Source organism: Thamnophis elegans, chromosome 10 (genome assembly GCF_009769535.1).
Source record: "Thamnophis elegans isolate rThaEle1 chromosome 10, rThaEle1.pri, whole genome shotgun sequence".
Lineage (NCBI taxonomy): Eukaryota > Metazoa > Chordata > Lepidosauria > Squamata > Colubridae > Thamnophis > Thamnophis elegans.
The window spans coordinates 4,153,433-4,178,903 of NC_045550.1; the positions used below are offsets into that span (position 1 = coordinate 4,153,433).

General features: G+C 38.8%; 1 protein-coding gene across 3 annotated transcripts in view; it reads right to left on the reverse strand.

Annotated features, from left to right (window-relative positions):
• The window catches only part of DOCK1 (dedicator of cytokinesis 1), a 510,685-nt gene that overhangs the window by 36,794 nt on the left and 448,420 nt on the right, over positions 1-25,471 (reverse strand). For all 3 annotated transcript variants that reach the window (XM_032224957.1, XM_032224956.1, XM_032224955.1), the window contains exons 43-47: positions 24,836-24,920; positions 19,238-19,324; positions 9,971-10,147; positions 7,024-7,107; positions 141-278 (exon numbers count right to left, since the gene is read on the reverse strand). In XM_032224957.1, coding sequence (XP_032080848.1) covers positions 141-278; positions 7,024-7,107; positions 9,971-10,147; positions 19,238-19,324; positions 24,836-24,920 — 571 coding nt within the window. The remainder of the gene's footprint in view (positions 1-140; positions 279-7,023; positions 7,108-9,970; positions 10,148-19,237; positions 19,325-24,835; positions 24,921-25,471) is intronic.

Here is a 25,471-nt window from a genome sequence, read left to right on the forward strand (position 1 = left end):
GTCCTGGTATTTCGCGATTTTTTCATATTCCTTCTTGTCGACCCTATCACCTGGTATTGCGATGTCTCATTGTAACCTTATTTTTCTCAAATTATTATTATCTTTCCATCACTTCACTTTTAAGCTGAAGAGCTACTCACAAGACTTCTGATTCCATATTGTTTTTCAACTTTTTCTTTCAGTTGTTTAAAACAGGCTTCCATCCTCTCATGAAATGGCCTTAGTGCTTCTGTGACTTTATTCCCATGAATTCGGATACCTTCTGTCAGGAAAGGGATCTGTAATGGGCAATTACATTTTATTTCATTTTCTTTTTCTTCTTTCAAATGAAATAGGAAGACAATGAGAATTTTACCTCAGCTGTATACATAAGGTTGCCAGTATAAAAATACCTGTAAGAATCTATGCATAATATCACTGTTCATTATAACAAAATGTAGATGACAATAATTACTGTTACTGTTATTCCACAAAATTCATATTTATATCATGTATATGTCATGTGCAGTTTTTCTATTATCCATGTTTTTATGTATATAATTTCATCAAGATAAATATATGTTTTTTAAGAAGGCATATACTTAGAATGATAATGATGTCTCATGTTACATTAAAGCAGTATGAACCACACTATTTCAAGAAACAAAAACATTAACAAAAACACGTGCTTTTGGCTAAAGATAACTAATTATGGCCTTGGTGGGCAAGGATAATTGACGCGCAAAATATAGCCTCTCATTATCAAGACAACCCCTGCCTTCTCGAGGTGCCCACCGTTTTCCAACAGAAGGGGCTCTGTCAACTCTTGGGCCCGGCGAGCTCAAGTAGTACTCAGCCTAGAATCATGGATCCCGTTGATTCGGGATACATGCGACTCTACAGCGAAGGGATTGGCGATGCCGTACCGACACTAAAGACTTAAGTCAAGTCAAGTAAGTCAATTATGGCCACTAAAATATTTTATATGAATTTGTATACATTTTTGTGTACTTAAGGCAGAGGTGGGTTCCTACCAGTTTGCACCAGTTCGGTAGAACCGGTTCGTCAAATCTACCGAACCAGTTAGAAGAGGTTCCACCAGAAAGCAGGCCACACCTACAGAAGAGGTTCGAAAATTTTTTGAAACCCACTACTGACACACACACACACACACACACACACACACACACAGACTCACACAGAGAGAGAAAGAGAAAGAAAGGAAGAAAGAAGTAAAGAAAAAAACAAAAAAGAAAGAAAGTGAGAGAGAGATGAAAGAAAAAAGGAAAAAGGGACAGAGAGACAAAAGGAAGGAAAGAAGAGAGAGAGGAGAGAGAGAGAGAGAGAGAGAAAGAAAGAAAGAAAGAAAGAAAGAAAGAAAGAAAGAAAGAAAGAAAGAAAGAAAACACATGGCTGGCAAGCCACTCCCACCAGGTCACATGGCCGGCAAGCCACTCCCACAGAAGAGGGCACACCCACAGAGTAGGTTCAAAATTTTTTTGAAACCCACCACTGACTTAAGAGTTTATAAATCAATTTGCTTACTACTAAACATACACATCTAAATAATGGTTTTGAAATTTTTAAAAAGATAAAAATTCTATTTTATGATTGAAAATAACTACCCTCGAGGCTGCTGTCATAAAATATCCATGTTATGATAATTACATCACGGTATGGGGATAGGGCTGACCTTTAAAGTATTTTAAGAAAAACACTTTATTCTCACAGCTACAACCTGTTAGTTGTTTCCTCCCTCCCTTCCTCTCTTCCTCCCTCTTTTTCAAACTTAATGGGGTGGTAATAAAATGAGATACATGTTTTCAGTGTTTAGTATTCTTCATAGTAATCAGGCTAAGAGGATTTTTCTTAATCATTCATAATTAAACCCTAATACTGATTAAAACATTTTTTCCTACCATCCCTAAATTTCCACCTAAATTAGCAGATTTTATTATTAAGGAAGAGAAGAAAACAAGCAAACTGCACTTAAATCTATTCGAGAAGTCTTACAGAATGCAATCTGGAATCTGATTTGAAGTAGAATGCAATTCATTTGACTTCCAATGAAAAAGACTTGAGAAGTATAATATTTACATATCAGAGTATCTGGTATCGTCATCTTTTTTTAAAGTCGCTCTTCTGCTGCTTCAATTAGAACTACTTCCTTATAATCAAACATTAATTATAACCTATTTCACTATGCTATGGAACTTAAATATAAGGTACCATAATTATAATTGCTCTTCTAATACTTGTTCCGTCTCCCATTTTATTAGGCAGCTAAGGGATAAAAAGAAGACTTATTCCTTGGTTTATCACATAAAATATTTTATTTTCAATAAATGAATAATAAGGGGAAAAAAACAAGCAGGAAAAAAAGAAAGTCTTCCAAAAATATGTTGCTGATGGTTTTTAGCTATTGTAGTAAAATACAATAGAAATAATCCTGTATATTAAAAAGAAAATTGTCAGCCTTTGTTTTGCTGCTTGCTTTTCAGCTGCCATTGAAACGGGGATGGGGGGCATGGTATTTGGGTGAGGGAAATAATCGGTACAGGAGGACTGTTAATTGGGAGGTGTTCTCACCATTCGTTTGCGCATGTGGAAGGAGGGGAGTTTCCCGCCAAGGCCAACTGTCCGGCATACCAACCTGATGATTTTTGAAAATGTCTCCCACCTGACAGCTGTGGAGATATAGGATTGGACTATGGACTGGGGTACCAAGGGGAGGGGAATGAATCAGGTATTGATATCTATTGCTTTCGCGCCTTTTTGCTCAGATCCAGCTTTGCTTAGCTTCTCATCACTTATAATCAGTAATTCTGCAAAATGGAGTTGAGTGGTTTCTTTCTTGGTTATTAAGTGAAGGAGCCGTGACAAAAATACTGTTAAAAGTGATCAGTGGACTCATAAATTACTCCATAGCTTTTTGGTTATGTCACCAACAGGCCTGGGGATAAGCCTCTAATTTGCCCCACCCGAGTGTTGAATGTTGAATGCAAATTGTGTTTTTATTATTTTATTTTGCTCACATATTGTTTATTTTGAATTGCACCCCCTCCCTAATGATTGTAAGCCGCCCTGAGTCCCCTCAGGGAAAAGGGCGGCCTATAAATCCTAATAAAAAAAAAAAAACTTCCCAAATCATCATATATTCTAATTATGATCCCAAGGTGCTCAGAACCACAGAGCCATCTTACTAGACTCAATAACACCATTTTTGCTCACTAAGGCCCAGGAGAAAATATCAGAGATTTCTTCCCTCATTTTAGAATTAATCTCTTTTCTTACTACCACTTGGACCTATTGAATCCCTTTGCAACTTTCTAGTACTTAGTCAACGCTTTGCTTTTTTCATTACAGGTAGTCCTTGACCTACAACAGTTTATTTAGTGATTGTTCAAAGTTTTAACGGCACTGAAAAATGTGACTTATGACAGTTTTTCACAGTTACAACCTTTGTACCATCCCCATAATCATGTGATCAAAATACAGATGCTTGGCATTTGGTTCATATTTATGACCGTTGCTCAGAGCTGGGTTCCTACCAGTTTGCACCTACTCGGTAGAACCAGTTCGTCAAATCTACCCAACCGGTTAGAAGAGGTTCCACCAGTGGACCCGGAAAGCAGGCCACACCTACAGAAGAGTTTCCAAAATTTTTTGAAACCCACCACTGGTCCTTGGATATGATTATTCTACACTATCATGCTCATATTTATAAAACTCAGTGCCTCTGTGAAAGGTAAGGATGGCTACTGCGTTTGTGGTGCAATCAGAACATTGCGTGTGTTGAAGTTGTTTTAACGCAAACCAAAGATGCCTTTTGAAAAACAAGTTGACATCCTATTCTTATGCATGCCAGTGCTGTGTGTGAGGTAATTTAAGGTGGTTCTGACAAGTGTCGTCTGCATCTTCATATCCGGTCACATGGGCGGCAAGCCACTCCCATCTGGTCACATGGGTGGCAAGCCACTCCCACAAAGGAGGCCACACCCACAGAGTAGGTTTGAACAATTTTTGAAACCCTCCACTGCCGTTGCTGTATCTCAAGGTCATGAGATCCCCTTTTGCGACCTTCTCATAAGCAAAGTCAACGGGGAAGGCAGATTCACTTAACAACCAGGTTACTAACTTATCAACTTCAGTGATTCACTTAACAACTGTGGCAACGAAGGTCGTAAAATGGGGCAAAATTCACCGAACAGATATTTCACTTAACAACAGAAATGTTGGCTTAACTGTGGTCATACGTCGGGGATTGCCTGTATATGGTATGTTTGGGCTCTCATATTTTCTCTGCAAGCCTTAAAAAAAAGCCCTCAAATCCATTTACTCCTGGAGCAACACAACGGATTGGCTGTTTGCAAAACTGGACAAAATATGCTCTATGTGGGCCTTGCTACATTCGGGGGGGGGGGGGGCGGGGATGAGATAGTTTTAACCAAGAGAGACTCCTTTTCACAAATAAATGGAGTTTCTTCCTATGGACCTTCACCCTGTGAAGGTGATAGTCGATACATTACCATCTTTTCTACTCCTTGTCCTATAAGCCTTTTCCATTCTTGTAATTTATAGCAATTTATAGCATTTTATAGCATCAGCCAGCCTTGCTGTTATGATATAAAGCTTGTCTTCATTATTGATGTATTGCCACAGCAATGGCTGGATGGCTACCAAAGGCTATAAATCATTGGGTGGAATGGCCATTGGGTGTGGCAAGTGACTCTCTGCATACAATGGTAAAAATGATAGTCAAAATGCCTCTGCTTTGAGAAAACTGGATGGAGACAGGTGAAAGAAATAGTACATGGTACTATCTTGGGTACTATCCATTTTCTCATAGCTCTATCACCAACCCTAACAGAATTTATGATATTGGAATGCTGCTTTTGCATCCTATTTTGAATTGTGTTTTTAACAAAAATAATTTAATTTAATTATTTAATTTAAAAACACAGTTCAAAATAGGATTAAAAAATGGGACATAAAAACAGCATAACAATACCATAAATACATATATTAAACTATGACTAGTTGTTTCTCTACAAATTGCTCCAAGTGGTTCTGAAGAACTAACGGGATGTTTCAAATGCTACGAACTTTCAATCCCTTTTAAAAATTGAAACCACCTCATAGAGAATATTTCAAGTTCTTCTAGTGGGCTATTTACATAATAGATAATATTTACATTGATAATAATTCACACAGACTTCCTGCCCTTTTCTGCAACATATCTTTGAATGTTATGTTGGTTTTCTAGAGAATTATGCATCCCACTCAATTATATATAATCTGCAAATATCATAAACAATCCCTCTACCTTTGCATTTCAGTCTTTAATGAAAATATAAAAAAGTCATGGACCCCAAATTAATCCATCAGGCACTTCAATGATGAATCAATAATTAATAACGGTTCCTAATTACATCCAGATTGTAGCATCAGCATGTCAAAAATGTTGAAATTGAGTTACATGCTTAATAGATTATCCATAATCTATTAAGGCTATTTACTCAGTCGAATTGTGAGAGAAGATTAGTTACAAATCCATGGTAATGTCTAGAAAATATTGTGTTCCTTTTTGATGTACTTATGGAGAGACTTCTTCATGATTTTCTCTAGAATCTAAGCCCTTGTGCTTTCTCATCAATTGAAGTTTGGCCATGCTGGTTCAATCCTTTGACTTTTTCTGCTATGAGCTTTCAATTGCTGCAAATATGTCCTAGTTGATTTCAGACAATAAATCCTGTAAATATTAACTCCCTATTTTTGTATTTTTAACTTCTTTTAATCATTGATGAAAGTTTTAATTTTAGCGGCAATTCAATACATAATTATTAACACGTGAAAACAGCTGAGTAAACTCACATAAAATACCACTGTTAATAAACCTAAATCCTCATTTTAAATTCCTTGAATAAGAAATAAATAACAAAAAAATAAGTACAGTGAAATCTGTCTTTAGTGGACCTCAATAATGGACTTTTTATGCAATGGAGCAAATTTCTCTGGCAATTTACATCATTTTTATCATTTATATAATGAAATTGGGCCTCATCTGCACATCACATAAATCACTATAATGACATACGTTTATATTTAATAGATATTTTTGAATTACAGATATCCTCTAATAATTTAGTCATTACAAGGTTTTATTTTTTTCCGTCCTCAATGTAACTTCTTTCTGCAACATCAACTTCATATTTCTTCTGCTTTATAATAGCAAACTTCACATCTGAAATCACCTTTCCCCTTCAATGGACTTCTTCCCTTTTCTTATTCTCTTTTAATTTATACTAACCTGCTGTCAGCAGTATTTGTAATTAATTTTTTAATTAAGTAATTTCTAGCCAAAACTCATTTTTAAATACAAGAATATATAGAAGAACCATACAATTTCATAATCCCCAGAAAGTTACTAAACCTGGTTTAAAAAAAGCATTTAAAAAGTTCAATGAAGTTTAAGCATATTCAATATTTTCTGAAGCCTCAGGCAGGCTGTTTTATGATGCAGAAAGCAAAAACCTGAAATATAATACACCTGTTTTCTTTCTTTGGAGAACACCGTCTATTAATTCTAGTTTCTTATTTTTAAGATTTTACCTTTTTTGGCTCCCTAACTTGATGCCCGCAAGAGATATTGGATTAGTTCTCATAATAAACTCAAAAACATATACATTCCAAACTTATCGTGAGATTTTAGAAATTAAAACACAACTCATTTCAAGGGCAGCAAGTTGGGGAAAAGCTGCTCTTTATTTTATTAATTATATCTTCCATGTTCTGTACTCAAATCTGGATCTAGCACAGCTTTACCATGAAATATTTGTAATTAAGATTTCTGCTATCCCAATATGATAATTTACAACTGGAAGTCTAACTTATATCTCTATATTCTTTTTCATCACTAGTGGAATAAATTAACTCATGTAATAAACATATGCACTAGAGTGAATTCTTTCATGTCTCATTTTTGTCAAAAGTGACAATAAACTATTTTAAAAAAACATTTGGTTCCTTGTCCATCTGATTTACCTGCCACGCAATTAGATCCTTTAGCTTTTCATTTTTTTCATGATCTTCTGGGTGTTCATGTATGTATTTCTCATTGAAGAAAGCCTAATGGGGTAAAAAGAGAGCAGTTATTTAGTACAATAGAATTTATACAATGCATAATAATAGGCAAACATAATATTTAACGTTAACAATGGTTCTGAGGGAAATCTTTCTGAGAAGTAGAAAAGTAGGCACCTGGTAGATTCCTATTTCACTTGTGCTCTTCTCCCCATTTCATTAAGGGCCATTGCTACCAACCGAGCCATGGGAGACTTGGAAGGAAGTCTAATGATGGTTATATCAAAGCTTGTTTTATCTCAGCTGTTTCTTCCTCCAACAGGGCCAATGTTAACAATAGCCTTCTTGGAACAATATTTCTATTTTATTAGTGAAATAAATGAATATTGGTATAACAGTAAAGTTAAAGCCTCCCCTGTCTGTCATGTCTGATTCTAGAGCATGGTGCTCATCTCCATTTCTTGGCCAAGGGAACCAACATTGTCCGAAGACAATTTTCATGGTCATGTGGCCCTCATGGCTATATAGCAAAGGCACATGGATGGCTGTTATCTTCCCATGGAAGTGTTATCTATTAATCTATTTGCATTTGCATGCTTTTGAATTGTTACGCGGGTAGGAGCTGGGGCAAGTAAGGAGAGCTCAGCCCATTGCGCAGAGGTTAAATTTCAAACCTGGACTCTCAACTCTCCAGCTGACAAGTTCAGTGTCTTTCATTAATCTCTGAGCCGTCGCCAGTATAACTTTTATACCAAGTATAATCTTAGATTTGGTATAAAGGAGTCCTCCACTTGTGTTTTCCAAAAAAATGATAAACAGAATCATAATGGAAGTAATATCTGGCTTCATGACTAGTAAACATTGATGACCTATTACTTCATAAATAGTTCTGTCTTTTAATAAAAAGTTAAGAGCAGTTTTAAAATGTTTTTTTTTTATTTTTATGGTGAGAAAATAGATTGAATTGTATTTCAATTGTATTTCCAATTGAAAATATAGTCCTGGAATTTTAACACTTCAAAAGGAGGTAAATATCTGAACAGGTGTAGTATTGAATATAACTGTTATTAAAGACTGTCATCATGTCAATCATAGAGAATGAAGATTGGAATCAAGCATTGTGAAATGTAAGCCTTTCAGTTAAAATAATGAGAGGGGCATTTTTATGAGTCCAAATAAATATATAAATGACAACTATCTTTTAAAAGCCCCTTCATGTTGTGTTTATACAACATTGCTTTATATTTACTGGTGAGATCTTTGCTAGATTCTGATCCACTAAATCAGAGGTTCCCAAACTTGGCAACTTTAAGACTTGTGGACTTCAACTCCCAGAATTCTCCAGCCAGCTCTACACTAAATGTGTTATGTTAGAAAGTCACAGAATTATACCTGCACAGATTATTACAGGCCATTTGAGGAAGCATAATTAAATAAAATAATTTTCATCTGGTAAAAATAGCATAATTTTGTCTACTTAGCAATAATTAATCATCATTGCTGCAAACTTTGAGGTCAATTTAAGCCTTTTCAATATCAATACATTATTCTAATTAGGGAATATAAGCCAGCTCTTGGTCTCGCAAGCTGATTCCCTGCCATTCACTCTTTTTATTACAGATTAAAAAAAAAACTGGGTATGGTGACTGAATCCAACAACAGCCGCCTAAGGCTATAACAATAGCAGTTAGACTTATATACCGCTTCATAGGGCTTTCAGCCCTCTCTAAGCGGTTTACAGAGTCAGCATTTTGCCCCCAACAACAATCCGGGTCCTCATTTTACCCACCTCGGAAAGATGGAAGGCTGAGTCAACCCTGAGCCGGTGAGATTTGAACAGCCGAACTGCTGAACTGCAGTCAGCTGAAGTAGCCTGCAGTGCTGCATTTAACCACTGCGCCACCTCGGCTCATCCGGGGGACATGAGAGTCAGAAAATGTGCTTTTATTGGCTTACCTTATCAGCCATTTCAACATTCTACTACTGTATCTAGCAGCACATAGTCACTGTAATAATGCAGAATCTATATCTAATTTCTTTAATCCTGCTTAACATAATGAGGCCTTGAACCAGAAGTGTATTGGCTCTTGTTCTTTTACAGAATTGTATACCATGACGTAGATGCATGGATTTTGAGATTTCCACAACATAGATGGGTAATTTCAAATCACAATGACAACCTGACAATGTAAACCTGCCAACTGAGTCACAATTTGGGGTTTAATTGATGCTCTCCTGGCCCACTACTGACTGTTGATAGATTCACACAGAGGTGGGTTCCTACCAGTTCGCACCAGTTCGGTAGAACCGGTTCGTCAAATCTACCGAACCGGTTAGAAGAGGTTCCACCAGTGGACCCGGAAAGCAGGCCACACCTACAGAAGAGGTTCCAAACATTTTTTGAAACCCACCACTGGATTCACATGACATCTGGATTAAGCCATTGTAAAAATGTGGCTGAAGGGCTCTCCTCAAAGCCTTACCCTTGGAGCCAACTGCCCCAGTGTTAGATTAATTATGGTTTTCAAATCAGATTTAAATCTTCAGATTGTCTAATAATTTAGAGGGGAGAAGAGGAGAAAGAAACAAGACCAGACAAATTCTTCCTTGATTTTCTCTTCTGTCTACTAATCCTCATTGCTTGCTCATCAAACAAGAAATGGTTCACCTTAGTTTCTGGTTTCTGTGATTCTCTGTCTTACCTGAACGAACTGTTACAAAAAATGTTTTAAAAGTAGTTATATTAGCAAATGATTACCCAATTTTAAAATATGAAATACATTCTACTAGTAATGGCTACTAATCAGTTTATTAGTAACTTATTCGGTTGTGTCATTGCCATAAAGCTCTTTATTTTATTTTATTTTATTTTCTTTATCACTACTGAGAGAACAAAAAATAACCAAACCTTTTCGTAATTGGTGAAGCCTCCCATGACTGCAGGATCCACAATGCCATTTAGCAGCATAGACAGAGGGTTAATAGGTAGATTTGGATCATTCAAATGTTGCTGAACCATATTGTTAATTTTATCATTTGTTAACTGCATCGTTTCAATTGCATTTTCAAGTGGACTGATTTCAATCTGAGAAAACAAAGGTTTAATTAACAAAAATGATTGCAAGAAGCTGTAATAGTTTGAATTCAAATATTAACCGAAAATAAGAGATTTTTGTTCCTGGGGAAAAATAATAATAATGTAGTTTTAAAACACAATATTGAATAATGATGCTCACGCTCGAAAATTTGGACTGATAAATACAACAACTTGACAATAAGCAAAAAGTGCATTTGTTTAGATCAATCGCCACTGATGTAGAGTAAAACAGAAACTGAACACATCAAAAGCTGTATGTCAGCTCTTTGTACATTTGATGGACAAACCGTTGTCACCGTTTACCATCATGCATTGTATCACAGGGTGGATTCTTTTTGATATGACAAAAACTGCAGGATGAAGAGGACTGAAAGATAGTAAAAAATTCTTAATCCCTAGCGTGTATTTCATGTTGCCAAGATTTTTCATGAAATGCACAAAATAGTCGGACTATTGCAATATTTTGAAAGATGTGCCATGCACAGGAGCACAAAAACAGTATTTCCGTTTGAACCAGTAATGTAGTTCTTTCCATTTCCTATCAAATAAAATTGCTTCAGAAGCTGTTCCTGACCATGCATGCAGTGACAGTTTTAATAATTTTATTTTTTATTTTAATTATTTAAAGAGAGATCTATTTTTCTTCTCCAATCCAACAGAGGCAGACCCTTTTGTATAATATTGGCATACATTTGAGGTATGCCGAAATGCAATTTTATATCTGATTGCTATAATTTCCATAAACTTTGTAGAAAAACACCAGTAGCTTAAGATATTTCTGAAAGGCACATAATCAAGTCTTTATAACTGTCACTTACATGCACACATTGATTACGTTCAACCTGTGTTAATTAACTATCTTAATTAATTAAGTTTCCAAAATATTTACATTTTAACTTGGTTATTAATGCTTCCAGCAAGCTGTGTGCTTTTAATCCATCTAGCATTGAATGATCCTTTTGGTTGAAAGTATTTTTTATCAATTTTTTACACCAGTGACTACCAACCTTCCGGGCACCAGGGACCGGTTCTGTGAAGATAGGTTTTTACAAGGACGGTAGGGAGCATGGTTTCGCATGCTCCCTGAATCTCACGGTGGAGCTTCATTGGTTTGTGTGGCCCAGTTTCTGGCATGCAGCACCCTGGTGCCAGTCCATGGACTAGGGGTTGGGGCCCCGTGTTCTACACACTAGTATTGAAATGGATTTCCCCCCCCTAAAATTAACTTTCATAGGGATACATCAGAATTGGAAATAGAATGGCATTCAGAATATGTATGTTTGTCATCACTATATTATTTGTGCAATTTTATATATTGTATTGTTGTAGAAAAGACGGGACACAAAAGCCAGCTCTTCAGAGAAGGAAATGTTTATTGCGCAGGTTCAGAAAGAATGGCCTGAACAATGAGTGAAAGTCAGGAATTCCTTATATAGTTTATCGCTTTCAGCTAAAGCCATCTGTTAGTTTTGGAAACACCCCTCAAGATTTGCCCTTGTGTTACAGCAATATTATGTTTACAGGATGTCATAATACATAAGTCAGCCAATGGACAGACATAGCATGTATTTTGAGGAACTAACAATATGTGTCTACCAAACAGATTTACAGCCAAGCCAGCAAATGGGCTGAAATAGATGCTTCGCTTCAGCATATTTCATGCGCAGACTTCCTTCTAACCCATGTCTAACCGCACTATGTCCTAAAAACAAACCTTGCAATTTCTATATGAACAGTTAGAACTTAATATCATGAAACCCTAGTTTGGTTCAGGCTTGAGGCCTACCTTGGTTCAGCCTGCCACCAATAGTCTTTCTCACAGATGTCTCTTTATTTCATGACTACAATCACTAGTCTTGTGAATGTTTGGCCATAATCTGTTTTTACTTCATCTCTATCTATTTGCATTGTACTGGCATTGTCATAATCTTAGTTTGTCTAATCTTAATTAGTAGTGGTATAGTGGCCAATGAAGAACTTTCTCTTCTTTCATCTTCAATAAGAGGTTTGTTTTATGTTCTCCTGGCTTGCAGGCATCAAAAAAGTATCATGAGTATGTTTTTCAGGTTGTTGTTGTTGTTTCGCCCAGCTATTTTAGTTCCAGTTTCTATTTCTTCTAATCCAGGATTTCTTCTGCATTTAACTAAATAAGGAGACTGTTTGGTACTGTCTTGGTACACTAATTTCTTAGATTAGAACCATTTGGTTGCTTCATACTGTTGTTACTTGCTCATTGTAGTTTTTTTTTCAGTACACAAATAAGATGGCCTGGTACACCCATTTTTCTAAGGACTGTGGGCAATTTATTGTAGACTAAAATAAGAAGCCTTAGAATAATCAATGAAAAATGTCTTTGGGGAACTCTAGCCTTCTCCATTATCCAGAAACAATTAGGAATGTGAGCTGCCTCTTTTGAATCTAGCTTGTACATCTGACAGTGCTTGTTCCATGGATTGTTGAAGCATGGAATGCAACACCTTGACCATTTTCTCATTATCAGGTATCTGCAATTGTTTGGTAGCTTTAACAATTTTTAGCACTGAAGTTTTTCTGATGCTGAATCTAAATTGATTTTTTCCACTTCCTTAATCCTGCCGTATTTGCCACATCTGTTTACTAACTGCAAATTAGTAATTATCGTGCAAAGCTTTAAACAGTTCTGTTGGTATTTCATTTCTGCAGTTCTGTTGTTAGTAATGTTTTTTTTTAGTACTTCATAGGTATCATCAACTTCTAGATTGTTCTTATGTTTATTTATACCATTTTTTAATCATTTTGTATAGGAAATGTTTATCTTTTTTATTTTTGATATTGCCCATCTTTATACAAAAGATTGCCTTGATATCTGAAATCGTTATCAATTCCTTGCTTTGCCTTTAGTTTTAACTCCTTGTTTCTTCTTTTCTAAAACTCTAAAAGTATTTGGTGAGGGCAAAATTTTCCTCTGTCTCTTTTACTATCTACCTCTATTTAGGTATTTTCAAAATACCAGCTGAAGGACAATTTGCGTTTTGCAATATTTTTGTTTCCTGTTTAATGATACAATACATTTCCGTCTAGAGTTCTTCAGAGATTTTATCAAACCTAATTCATTAAATCTAATTTTTAAACATTCGCTGCATTATCCTACAGAATATTGCTGAGATTGAATCTTGACTGATTACATTATTTGTTTTATTTAATTTTGTAAATGTGTAAATTTTGTAAATGTGGATCTGAACCACAATCAGCACCAGGACTTACTTCTGCTGACTAAATAATTTTTTTTGCATCTTCATTGATACAGCACCAAAAACACATACCACATGACACTAGTTATAGATTCTCTGAAATCTTTAGTATCAAATTTTCTTTTTATTTCTAGATGCCTCAACAGATGCCTTTCATCTTGAGCATTGTCAAGATCTGGTCATCCACTTTAAAGTGAAACAGGGAAAGTAGAACAAAAGTAGAACTTGATCTAGATTTAGATCAAATCTAAATCTAGAACAAGTCTACAACTTGAACACTGGGCACTATCTAACAAAATGAAATTCAATGGTGAAAAAAGTAAGGTTCTACATTTAGGCAAGAAAAACAAAATGCACAGGTACAGTATTTGTAGTACCTCGCTCAATAGTAGTAACTGGGAGAGGGATCTTGGAGTCCTAGTGGACAATCATTTAAATAGGAGCCAGCCATGTGCAGCAGCTGCTAAAAAAGCCAACACAGTTCTAGGCTACATAAACAGAGGGATAGAATCAAGATCACGTAAAGTGTTAATACCACTTTATAATGCCTTGGTAAGGCCATACTTGGAATACTGCATTCAGTTTTGGTTGCCAAGATGTAAAAAATGATGTGGAGACTCTAGAAAGAGTGCAGAGAAGAGCAGCAAAGATGATTAGGGGCCTGGAGGCTAAAACATATGAAGAACGGCTGCAGGAACTGGGTATGTCTAGTTTAATAGAAAGAAGGACTAGGGGAGACATGATAGCAGTGTTTCAATATCTCAGGGGTTTCCACAAAGAAGAGGGAGTCAAAGTATTCTCCAAAGCACCTGAGTATAGAACAAGAAGCAATGGGTGGAAACTAATCAAGGAGAGAAACAATTTAGAACTGAGGAGAAATTTCCTGACAGAACAATTAATCAGTGGAACAGCTTGCCTCCAGAAGTTGTAAATGCCCCAACACTGGAAGTTGTTAAGAAGATGCTGGATAACCATTTGTCTGAAATGGTATAGAATTTCCTGCCTAGTCAGGGGGTTGGACTAGAAGACCTCTAAGATCCCTTCCAACTCTGTTATTCTATTCTATTCTATTCTATTCTATTCGACAATGAAGAAACTAGAAACTAAATCTTACAAAGAGAAATTGAAGGAAGTTTGAGAAGAGAAGAATCATAGGAAATATAAGTTTCTTCTAAAAGCATTATAAGGAACATGGACAAGATCTATTCTCTATTATTTCACAACTCCAGGACATGATATGATGGATTTAAGTTACATAAAACCAGATTTCATTTAAATGTTAGAAAAATCTTCTAAAAATAAGATCTGAAGGCAATTACCCAGAGTGGTATTGAGGTCCCCTTCAGTGCATGCACAAAGGAAACTAATCATCTGCAATTTGGCATGCTTGAATTTGGATATTTGTGCAGAGCAGGGAGTTGCATCTAATGGCCTAAAATTTCAAACTCTCCTGCTATAGTTCTAATGTTAGGCTATCTAATCTGTTCTGATATAGTTCAGGCAACAGAAGACTATACAGATATTTAGATTAACATTTTCAAGTTTTAATATTTTCTTTTTCTTTTTTGAAAATGTAGAATATTTCATCTATAATATTATATTACAGAGATTCTGTATTTTTTTCTCCATAAATATCCTTTACTCTACTTTTCTATTGTTTAACAGCCTATCAACATAGCTATAGCAATAGCAATAGCATTTAGACTTATATACCACTTCATAGGGTTTTCAGCCCTCTCTAAGCGATTTACAGAGTCAGCATATTGCCCCCACAGTCCTCATTTCACCCACCTCGGAAGGATGGAAGGCTGAGTCAACCTTGAGCCGGTGAGATTAGAACCGCTGAACTGCAGATAACAGTCATCTGAAGTGGCCTGCAGTACTGCACCCTAACTACTGCGCCACCTCGGCTATGATCATACTGTTATTTCATACATTCAGTGAATATACGAATCCTCTAATCCCAGTGCCTTATGATCTCTCCTGTCTTATTTTCTCATTATAAATATATGTACATATTTCACGAGTCATCCACTGCTTACTCCAATATTTGCCTCAGTCAAGAGGAAAAGAAGATTTTTATCAGGACTTCCAACCCTACAACCCATGATCGAGACACTTTTCAGAATAAACAATTTTTGTCTGGGAAACTTCACAGTAAAAATAAATTACCGTACTAAAATAAATCACAAATCTGTGATACCTGTGTATATTCTCCAACAGGTGGAACAGAGATGGAAATAGAGACAGAAATACATAGAAATGACATTAGAGGTTAATGGAATTTATTTGACTTCGTTGGAATAGTTTCTGTTAATTAAATGTTACTATTTAACCTAGAACTCAGAAGGCAGATTTGAAGTAACGTGTTTATTCCTTATTAAGAAATATATTTCAGAAATAATCATGAATTGATGTCTATGAATACCCTAATTACAAATTTAGTGATAAGTTTAACTCCAAGTCAGAAGAAAGAAACTCAGTTTAGGGAATCTACTGAATATATTGTGATCTCAAGCTAGATTGGATGTGCTCCTTATTCTTCCTGACCATCATGTAAATAGCTGGAGAACTGAAAGAAAGTTGTATTTATTTGAATGAATTAAGACTCTTTGCTTGGTATGGAACCCTAGATTCTTAGAGCCTGATTCACATAGACAGTTGTGTGAACGTGATAGACATGTAACTATAGGTTATCTGACATCTCCAGATGAACATCTGGAGATTCGGAAGATAGGGGGGGCTGCATGAATGTATTTGAATGTTTAATTTGCTGCGTTCAATTGGAGGCCTAAGCAGGTCTTAACTATAAGCATAAATAGTCAGGAGGACAAATCTGGATAATACATTTCCACTTCTGATTGTTTTATTTTCTGATTGCTTACAATGCAAATACAGGAGCAATTACAAACTCCAAAATCAGTATTTTTTTTTGCATATTTTCTTCTATTATTCTTTGCAAATATATAACTATTTATATAAATGAAATATATAAATTAATCTGGAGAGCATAATCTTCATAGCATAATATGCTTTCTTATTCATTCTATCACAAATATCACAAAGGCTAGTTTTAGACTTAAATTAGCACAATTTCCATTTAGAAATAAAATACCAGCAATACAGCTGATTCCTAAAGATTATTTCTGTTTCCAATAATTTACAATGCCTATTATTTATTTCATGTTATTTTATACTTTGGGCATAATATTTGTGTCAAGAATTAAGCATTTTGGAATTATAGAATTCTGGAATACATAATTGTGTTAGTAGCTTTCTATGTTATATGACAGTCTGAACAGGTGCTGTGACTTCGGTGGAGCTGTATTAAAAATTTAAATGCTCTGTTTTGAAATATTAAGATTGATTGACGTGAGGTATTGATTTCAACTGTGTATCATTATAATTTTTATTTACAAAAAACATAAATATTAGAAAATTATGCATAATTGCGTGGTATGTGTAAAAATGATCTGTTTCAGACTGTCATTTCCTATCTAAAGAAAGCTTTCATAACAGAGGAATTTTAATCACATATGATTAAAGTCATCAAATAAACCATATTTTATCAATATCAGTGTAAAATTAATTCATCCTTTGAATTTCTGTGTTTGCTCATTCTGTGCTGAATTAAACAATGTGGTATAGTTCATTATAGAACACATTTAATTTGATTTTGATTTTTTAAAAAAATAATAATTATATTGCCATTAAATTTCTATGGTTCCTATCATAAATATCTAAGTAGTTTATTTAGAAAATACAATATTATGATAAAAATAAACGGTAGATTTCATAACAGTAATTATAATAGTATAAAATAAATGTATCTATGAAAAGGAATAGACACATCCTCAATCCAAATCTGGAAAGTGAAACTTCTTTAGTCAGCCAAATCATGTTGAAACAAGTTATTTTCCCCATCCTCCTAAAACTGATGGTTTTAGCAAATGGTTCCAGAAATGGGATTACAAAAGGAATGGTCTACCTTGAAGCCCCTAGCTCCGTGATGGTGAACTTATGGCACATGGATCACTTCAGAACTTCCAGTTGGCTTGTTGGGCCTGTCCGGAGGCTTTCCTGGAAGCTGGGGAGGGCAAAAACGGCCTCCCCCATCCCCACGGAGGAAATACCAAGCTCAAGTGTGGGCGTGGGTTACCCACGCATGCGCATGTGGGGTCGCGCTTTGCATATGGGTGCTGGCATGCACGCGTGCTATCAAGATCACGCCCTGGCACTTTTGGCGCCCAACAACAAAAAGGTTAGCCATTACTGCCGTAGCATCTTAAAGTCATGTGGAAAAGAAAACTGAGGCATCCCCCCCCCCAAATAACTTTGTAGGATGGGCAAATTCAATTTGGAGAGATAGCAATAGCAATAGCACTTAGACTTATATAAGATAAGATAAGATACTTTATTTGTATGCCGCCCTTTTCCCTGCGGGGACTCAGGGCGGCTCACAGTTCAGGGGGAGGGGAGGACAAACCAAGTTACATATAAGACAATACATCATTGAAAAGCACAACATTCATACTATTCGGGCAGGGTTAAGGTCTTTAGCCCCAGGCCTGTCGGGACAGCCAGGTTTTAAGGGCTATGCGGAAGGTCTGGAGGGTGGTGAGAGTACGAATCTCCACGGGGAGTTCGTTCCATAGGGTCGGAGCTGCCACAGAGAAGGCTCTCCTCTGCGTGGTTGCCAGTCGACATTGACTGGCTGATGGAACTTGGAGGAGGCCTAATCTGTGGGATCTAATTGGTCGAGTGGAGGTGATTCAGATATACCGCTTCATAGGGCTTTCAGCCCTCTCTAAGCGGTTTACAGAGTCAGCATATTGCCCCCAACAACAATCCAGGTCCTCATTTTACCCACCTCGGAAGGATGGAAGGCTGAGTCAACCTTGAGCCGGTGAGATTTGATCTGCCGAACTGCAACTAACAGTCAGCTGAAGTAGCCTGCAGTACTGCACTCTAACCACTGCGCCACCTCGGCTCATGGTATGTAAGCTACATGAATCTCAAAACAATTCTGCTCTAACAGAAATCCCTTACACAAAAATGCAAACTGATTGCAATGAAAACCTTGTAATTTATTCTCAGACCTGACGTAGGTAGAAATTGTGTTTCACCCTAATATCAAATGCTTTCTTTGAATCCATAGTTCCTTCATGATAACATTTCAGAATCTTTCATTTCATACTCATAGCACAGAATACTATTTTTAATCAATCTCAGATGTCCCAAAAAACTTCATGGCAAAGTGATGCACTGCTGTCCACAATTTTAAATTCTATAAATGGATCTAGACCAAAATGGTGCCCAGATGGAATAATAGGAATGTCAAGCAGATGAAGTATTTCACAATGACACACTTATTGTCTTCTAAAAAAAAAATCAGTACTCAATGGAGCAATTTTAGATTTTGAGTAAGTATTTAAAAGCATAAATTAGTTAAACTAATTGGAAAAAACTGGTATTAATGAAAATCATTCGTGCAGGAATTAATTTTTCATGACTGGAATCTTTACATTACAGTTAATACTTAAAAAAAACCCTAAAAATTCCCAGTAATGTGTTTAAAGTGTAATGTTCTAGTTGTCCTGAAGATGGAAGGAGAGGAGAAGCATATTTAAACTTGCAAGAATTTATAATAAAAGTAATATTGGCCTGCATGACTTTAGTTTCTTGGTCTGGTCTCCCTAGAAGGACTGATGCAAATATAAATTCATGGAACATTTCTGCAAACATTCAAAATGTAAGCATCAGCAAATTATATACATTTTGATTTGTTTAAAAGTATTGCCCATCTAATAAAGTGACCTTATTAAAAAAACTTCTGACGCAAACTTACCATAAATACTGATTTGACTTCAAACCATCTTAAAATGCCAGGTAGTTTATACGCTGTCACATAAATAGTTCTCTCAATCCACATATTCTGTAATTTAAGAGACAAGTTTTGAAGTAAAATGCTTATAAACTAATAGAACTTATTCTAACCCAAAATGTGTACAAAAGACTAATAGCAAATGTACTAGCATCACAGTGGCAACACAACCTTCCAAAATTGGTGAAAGAACACTTGTGCATCCAGTTTAATTAATGTTATTTACGTTTTGTCATGAGTGTTTGTATTCATATAGAAGACACAAGTGAATTATCTCTCTCCATATTTCAACATGTATATAAACAGTCTACACTGCAAACAATTATTTCATCCTCTAGTATGCTGTAGGCAGCTATTTATTAAGGATAAAATTGTAGAGAGTTATTGCTTAGAAAATGAACGAGATAAAATCCCCCAATGAGGTGCGCATGTGCGGGTTTGGAATGGCGACCGGGCTTTTTCGCTCCACATTAACTTGGCGAAAAAGCACCAGGAAGCCTCCAAACGGACCGCAAAAATTGTTGGGAACAGCTCCTGGGAGAGCCCAAGAGCTCCGGAATCCATAGGACCTGCTGAAATCCGGAGGCTCGCATTTTTACTACAGCGGCAGCCCGGGCTACCCAGCTGTGCGAGGACGGCGGCGACGGCGGCGCGCGGCGGTGAGAGTGGCGCGCGGGCGTTCGGAGCCTGTTCGGAGCCTCCCCCACCACCTTACCATCTTTGGTCTTTTCTGGTAGCTCCTGGTGCTGCTGGTGAGCCCCCTGGCCAATTACCTGCTGGCCCCTGGTCCTAGCAGTCATCCCAGAGCAGCGGAACAGCGGCTGCTGAGGCTGGAAGGGAAGCGTGGAGGAAATGGCGGCGCCAAACAGCTGACTCACAGCACTCATTTTTACATCCTCCTCTCCGGCCAGCTTGCTGACTATGCTGGAGCTGAGTGGTTGTGACTGAGATTGTGAGTCTTGGTAACTAGTGAGCTGAGAGGGGTGAATCTTCAACTTAGTTTACTTTAAAGAAGGGGGCTGTCGGAAGCTGTTGGAGCCTGCACTGAATCTGCAGACTGAATGGACGTGCTTGCTTTTGCCCTAGACGCCCCCCCCCCCCTCGGATCTATTTCTGCTCACTTTATTATCCGTTACCTATTTTTACTATTTATCATCTGCTGTTTTACTATTTATCATCGTTATAGCCCCCTCCGGACCTAACCCCCTGCTCACCTAACCATTAGGAGGAGTGGGACTGTGGCCAACCGGCAGGGAGCAATAGAGGATGGCGACTGCAGGGATAAGAACTGAACCCCGAGAATACCAGCATTTTTCCTTCCATTTGCAAGAGCGGTGCAAGTTAGTCTCGAACTCTGGTCTCCTACATTGGGGCCCTTATATATCTTTGGGAAAGAGACTCTCGAATATACAGCCCGCTAACCTCCACCAGTGGGGCAAGACTATATGGATGCCGTTTACGAACTTTGGAGCTCTATACTCAATCTTGTTTGTCTACAGCCACCTTATACATTACGTACTTTTGACTTGGTGGCTAAGGACAGTTCCCCAGGACATAAGAAGGGAGAGGAGCAGACCATCGCTTCCTCCACTGTTTCCATATTATTATATACTATAACTGCGCAATTTTAAATAGAATGTTGAGTGTATGGGAGTTGAATGGAATTGAATGAATGGCCCACTTTTAGTAATTGTTACCTCTGTATTTTATATGTTTTAAATTTTTATGTGGGAATTGTTAGAGTGGATAAATGAGAATGTTTGACTCGGAGGACCTGCTGGGGAAGACGGGAGGAACTGGGGTGGTTGGGGGGACCATGGACATGGGAGTGGGTCGGAGCATAGCGGTCGTGACAGGGAGAGGCAGATACGGCGGGGACCTTAGGGCTGGCCATTATCGGGGAAGGAGGGTTCGCTACATTACAGAGATCCCTCCTTCCGGCCCTAGGAGTCCCACTCCAAGACCAGATGGCGCGAGTAGTCAGGACCCTGGTCTCAGGCTGTTGTCGCTAAATGCCAGGTCTGTTGTTCACAAAGCTCCCCTCGTCCGGGACTTAATTGTTGACGAGAGGGCAGACCTGGCATGTATTACTGAAACCTGGCTGGGCACAGAAGGAGGAGTCCCCCTTGTAGAGATGTGCCCAGAGGGATTTCAGGTGCTTCATCAGCTGAGAGCCCAGGGAAGGGGTGGCGGTGTGGCTATTGTAATCCGGGAATCTCTGTTACCTCGTAGGGTCCCTGCTCCGGAGCTTGTCGGGTGTGAGTCCCTGCTGATAAAGTTGGACCTCAAGGGTCAAGTGGGTTTGCTGCTAACGTACCTGCCTCCCAACTGCGTTGCAGCATCCCTCCCCTCGCTCCTCGAGTCAGTAGCCGAGCTGGCAGTTGAGTTCCCCAGGCTTATAGTTCTGGGGGACTTCAATTTGCCATCGCTCGGTGAACGCTCTGATGGGGCGCAGGAGTTCATGGCTTCCATGACAGCCATGGGCTTGACCCAAGTAATTCGGGGCCCAACCCACGCAGCGGGTCACATGCTCGACCTCGTATTCCTCTCGGAGCAGTGGATGTGTGATCTTGGTCTGAGGGGTAATGAGATCATACCCCTGTCGTGGTCAGACCATTGCCTACTGAGGCTTGACTTCCGGAGGCCAAACCCCCACCGTAGGGAGGAGGAACCGACCAGGTGGTTCCGCCCCAGGCGACTTATGGACCCTCTGAGGTTCCAGACGGAGCTTGGGGTTATTCCTGATACCCTCGCCCACAGTTCGGCGGAGACTCTGGCCGCCGCTTGGCACTCGGCGGCGTCGGAGTCTCTCGACCGGATTGCGCCACTACGGCCCCTCCGGGTCAGTGGATCCCGGAGAGTTCCCTGGTTCACCGAGGAACTCCGGGAGAAGAAACGCCGGAGGAGATGCCTAGAGCACCAGTGGAGGTCTGACAGGTCCGAAGCAAACCGAGCACTCTTAACTACCTGCACCAGGGACTATGTCCGAGCATTAAGAACTGCAAAAAGATCATATATTTCTTCCCTGGTTGCGTCCGCCGAGTCGCGCCCAGCCGCCCTGTTTAGGATAACCCGCTCCCTCCTTAATAGGAGGGAGGCGGGAAACCCCTTGCAGGGTAGGGCTGAGGACTATGCTCAATTCTTGGCGGACAAAGTAGCTCGGTTTCGATCGGACCTGGACTCCACCGCAGTAGATCCAGCTGAGACACAGGAGGACTATTTGCCACATCAGCTCTGGGTTGAGTTCCAGGAAGTTGCCTCTGGGGATGTGGACAAGGCCATCCGAGCTGTAAGTGCCTCCACTTGTATTTTGGACCCGTGTCCCTCCTGGCTGGTGGCTAACAGCAGGGAGGTGACACATGGCTGGATCCAGGCGGTTGTCACCGCCTCCCTTCGGGAGGGGCACTTCCCCGCCGTACTCAAAACGGCGGTGGTGAGACCCCTCCTGAAGAAACCATCGTTAGATCCAGCCATTTTAAACAACTTTCGTCCTGTCTCCAACCTTCCCTTTATTGGGAAGGTTGTTGAGAAGGTGGTGGCCTTTCAGCTTCAACGGACCTTGGAGGAAGCTAGCTATCTTGACCCCTTCCAGTCCGGCTTCAGACCTGGTTACAGCACAGAAACCGCTTTGGTCGCATTGACCGATGATCTCTGGAGGGCCAGAGATGGAGGCTATGCGTCCATCCTGGTTCTCCTTGACCTCTCAGCGGCTTTCGATACCATCGACCATGGTATCCTTCTGCGACGACTGCGGGAGGTGGGAGTGGGAGGCACTGTTCTGCGGTGGTTCTCCTCCTACCTCTCGGACAGGTCGCAGTCGGTGTTAGTCGGGGGGCAGAGATCGTCCCTGAGGCCCCTAACATGTGGGGTACCCCAGGGTTCGGTCCTATCACCCCTACTATTTAACATATACATGAAACCGCTGGGCGAGATCATTCGGAGGCACGGTATAAAATACCATCAATATGCGGACGATACACAATTGTATCTGTCCGCCCCGTGCCAACTCAATGAAGCGGTGGACGTGATGAACCGGGGGCTGGAGGCCGTTAAGAACTGGATGAGTGTTAACAAACTGGTACTCAACCCGGATAAGACCGAGTGGCTGTTGTGTTTCCCCCCCAATAATTTGGCTAATATACCAACGCTTAGGCTGGGGGGTCAAATTCTATACCCCTCAGATAGGGTCCGCAACTTAGGAGTCCTCCTGGATCCACAGCTGACTCTTGATCACCAGCTGTCGGCTGTGACCAGGGGGGCATTTGCCCAGGTTCGCCTGGTCCGTCAGTTGCGGCCCTACTTAGATCGGGGGGCTCTCACAACAGTCGCTCGAGCCCTTGTGATCTCTAGACTGGAATACTGCAATGGGCTCTACATGGGGTTGCCCCTGAAGTGCATCCGGCGACTACAGCTAGTCCAAAATGCAGCCGCGCGAGTGATAGTGGGCGCACCGCGGTTCGCCCACGTTACACCTGTCCTCCGCGAGCTGCACTGGCTGCCTGTTGGTCTCCGGGTGCGCTTCAGGATACTGATGACCATCTTTAAAGCACTCCATGGTAGTGGATCTGGGTACTTGAGAGACCGCCTTCTGCCGATTACCTCCCTAAATCGACCAATTAGATCGCACAGACTGGGCCTCCTGCGAATTCCATCTGCCAGTCAATGCCGACTGGCGACCACACGGAGGAGAGCCTTTTCTGTTGCTGCCCCGACCCTATGGAACGAGCTCCCCATGGAGATCCGCACCCTCACCACTATCCAGACCTTCCGCGCAGCCCTCAAGATCTGGCTCTCCCAGCAGGCCTGGGGATAGGCTCCTAATTACCCGCCCGAGTGTTTGTTTGATTGCTGAATGAAAGTTGGGTTTTATTATTTTTCTGTTGTTCACATATTGTTTTGTTTTGACCTTGCACTTCCCCTCCCCTGTGGTTGTAAGCCGCCCTGAGTCCCCTCAGGGAAAAGGGCGGCATATAAATTCCAATAAATACCTAAATACCTAAATACCAACTGGTACAAATATCAGTTTCAGAAGATGGAGTAAAAGAGTTTAATTTCCTCTTTTTTCCTATTCTGACTTCTTTAATTATTTCTCTCTCCCATCCAGTTGATACAAGCTACATATTATGTGCAAAGAAGCATTTAATATTATTTGTAATTTAGCCTCAATAAAGTATTTATCATCTTTGTTTGCCAATAATGTGATGCATACAGATAGCCTTACTCAATGGAGCAATTTTAGATTTTGAGTATTTTAAAGCATAAATTAGTTAAACTAATTGGAAAACAACTGGTGTTAATGAAAATCATTCATGCAGGAATTAATTTTTCATGACTGGAATCTTTACATTACAGTTAATACTTTAAAAAAACCCTAAAAATTAAATATTTCATATTTTTGTTCATCTTGCATTTGATGACAAGAAATTCCATAACACAAGAAACTAAGTGTCACCTATTTATACAAACTGTAAAGATTTACATAAAGCATATTATGTTCTCCCTTAATACTATATAAGCATATTTAAAAGACATTAAGATAACTGCATAACATGTTCAAATTACCGCAAATTCATTGTCTGGATTTTTCTCTCCTTTACGAATGGGTCTTGAATACTCAAACCGCTGAACCTCATTTACCCTATAGAAACTAGAAAGAGAAAAACATACGATTGCATTTATATTCTCATATGGCCACAATACCTAAGATAACAAGAAGGCTTTCAGTATTAAGCATTATGGGGAAGTGATATTTTATAGGGCTAAAGGATGGTAAACAAAGCATTCCAAACTATACCTTATAACCTTTTAAATGGAATAATAATAATATAAGAATGGCAAAGAAAAAGAATAGTTATGTGAATGTATACCTATAACTGTAAGAGAATAAATGACAGTAAAAATATAAAGCACAATATAGGTAAATAATATTTGGTCATAAGTAGCTAAGTATAAATAAATAAATAAAGAATTGTACATAAAAATGGATAACGAATAAGGAGATTATGAACGTAAGATAGAAATGTATAGAAGGGAAAACACGAACTGCAAAGAAACCGATTCGGAACTGCTGTATGATATACGATGGAACTTATTGTTCCTATGTTGTTTTTAAGTCATGTGTTTGTTTCTGTTGATGTGCTTATGTGTTTAAAATAAAAATTATATATATATATATATATATAATGTTGTATTTGTGCT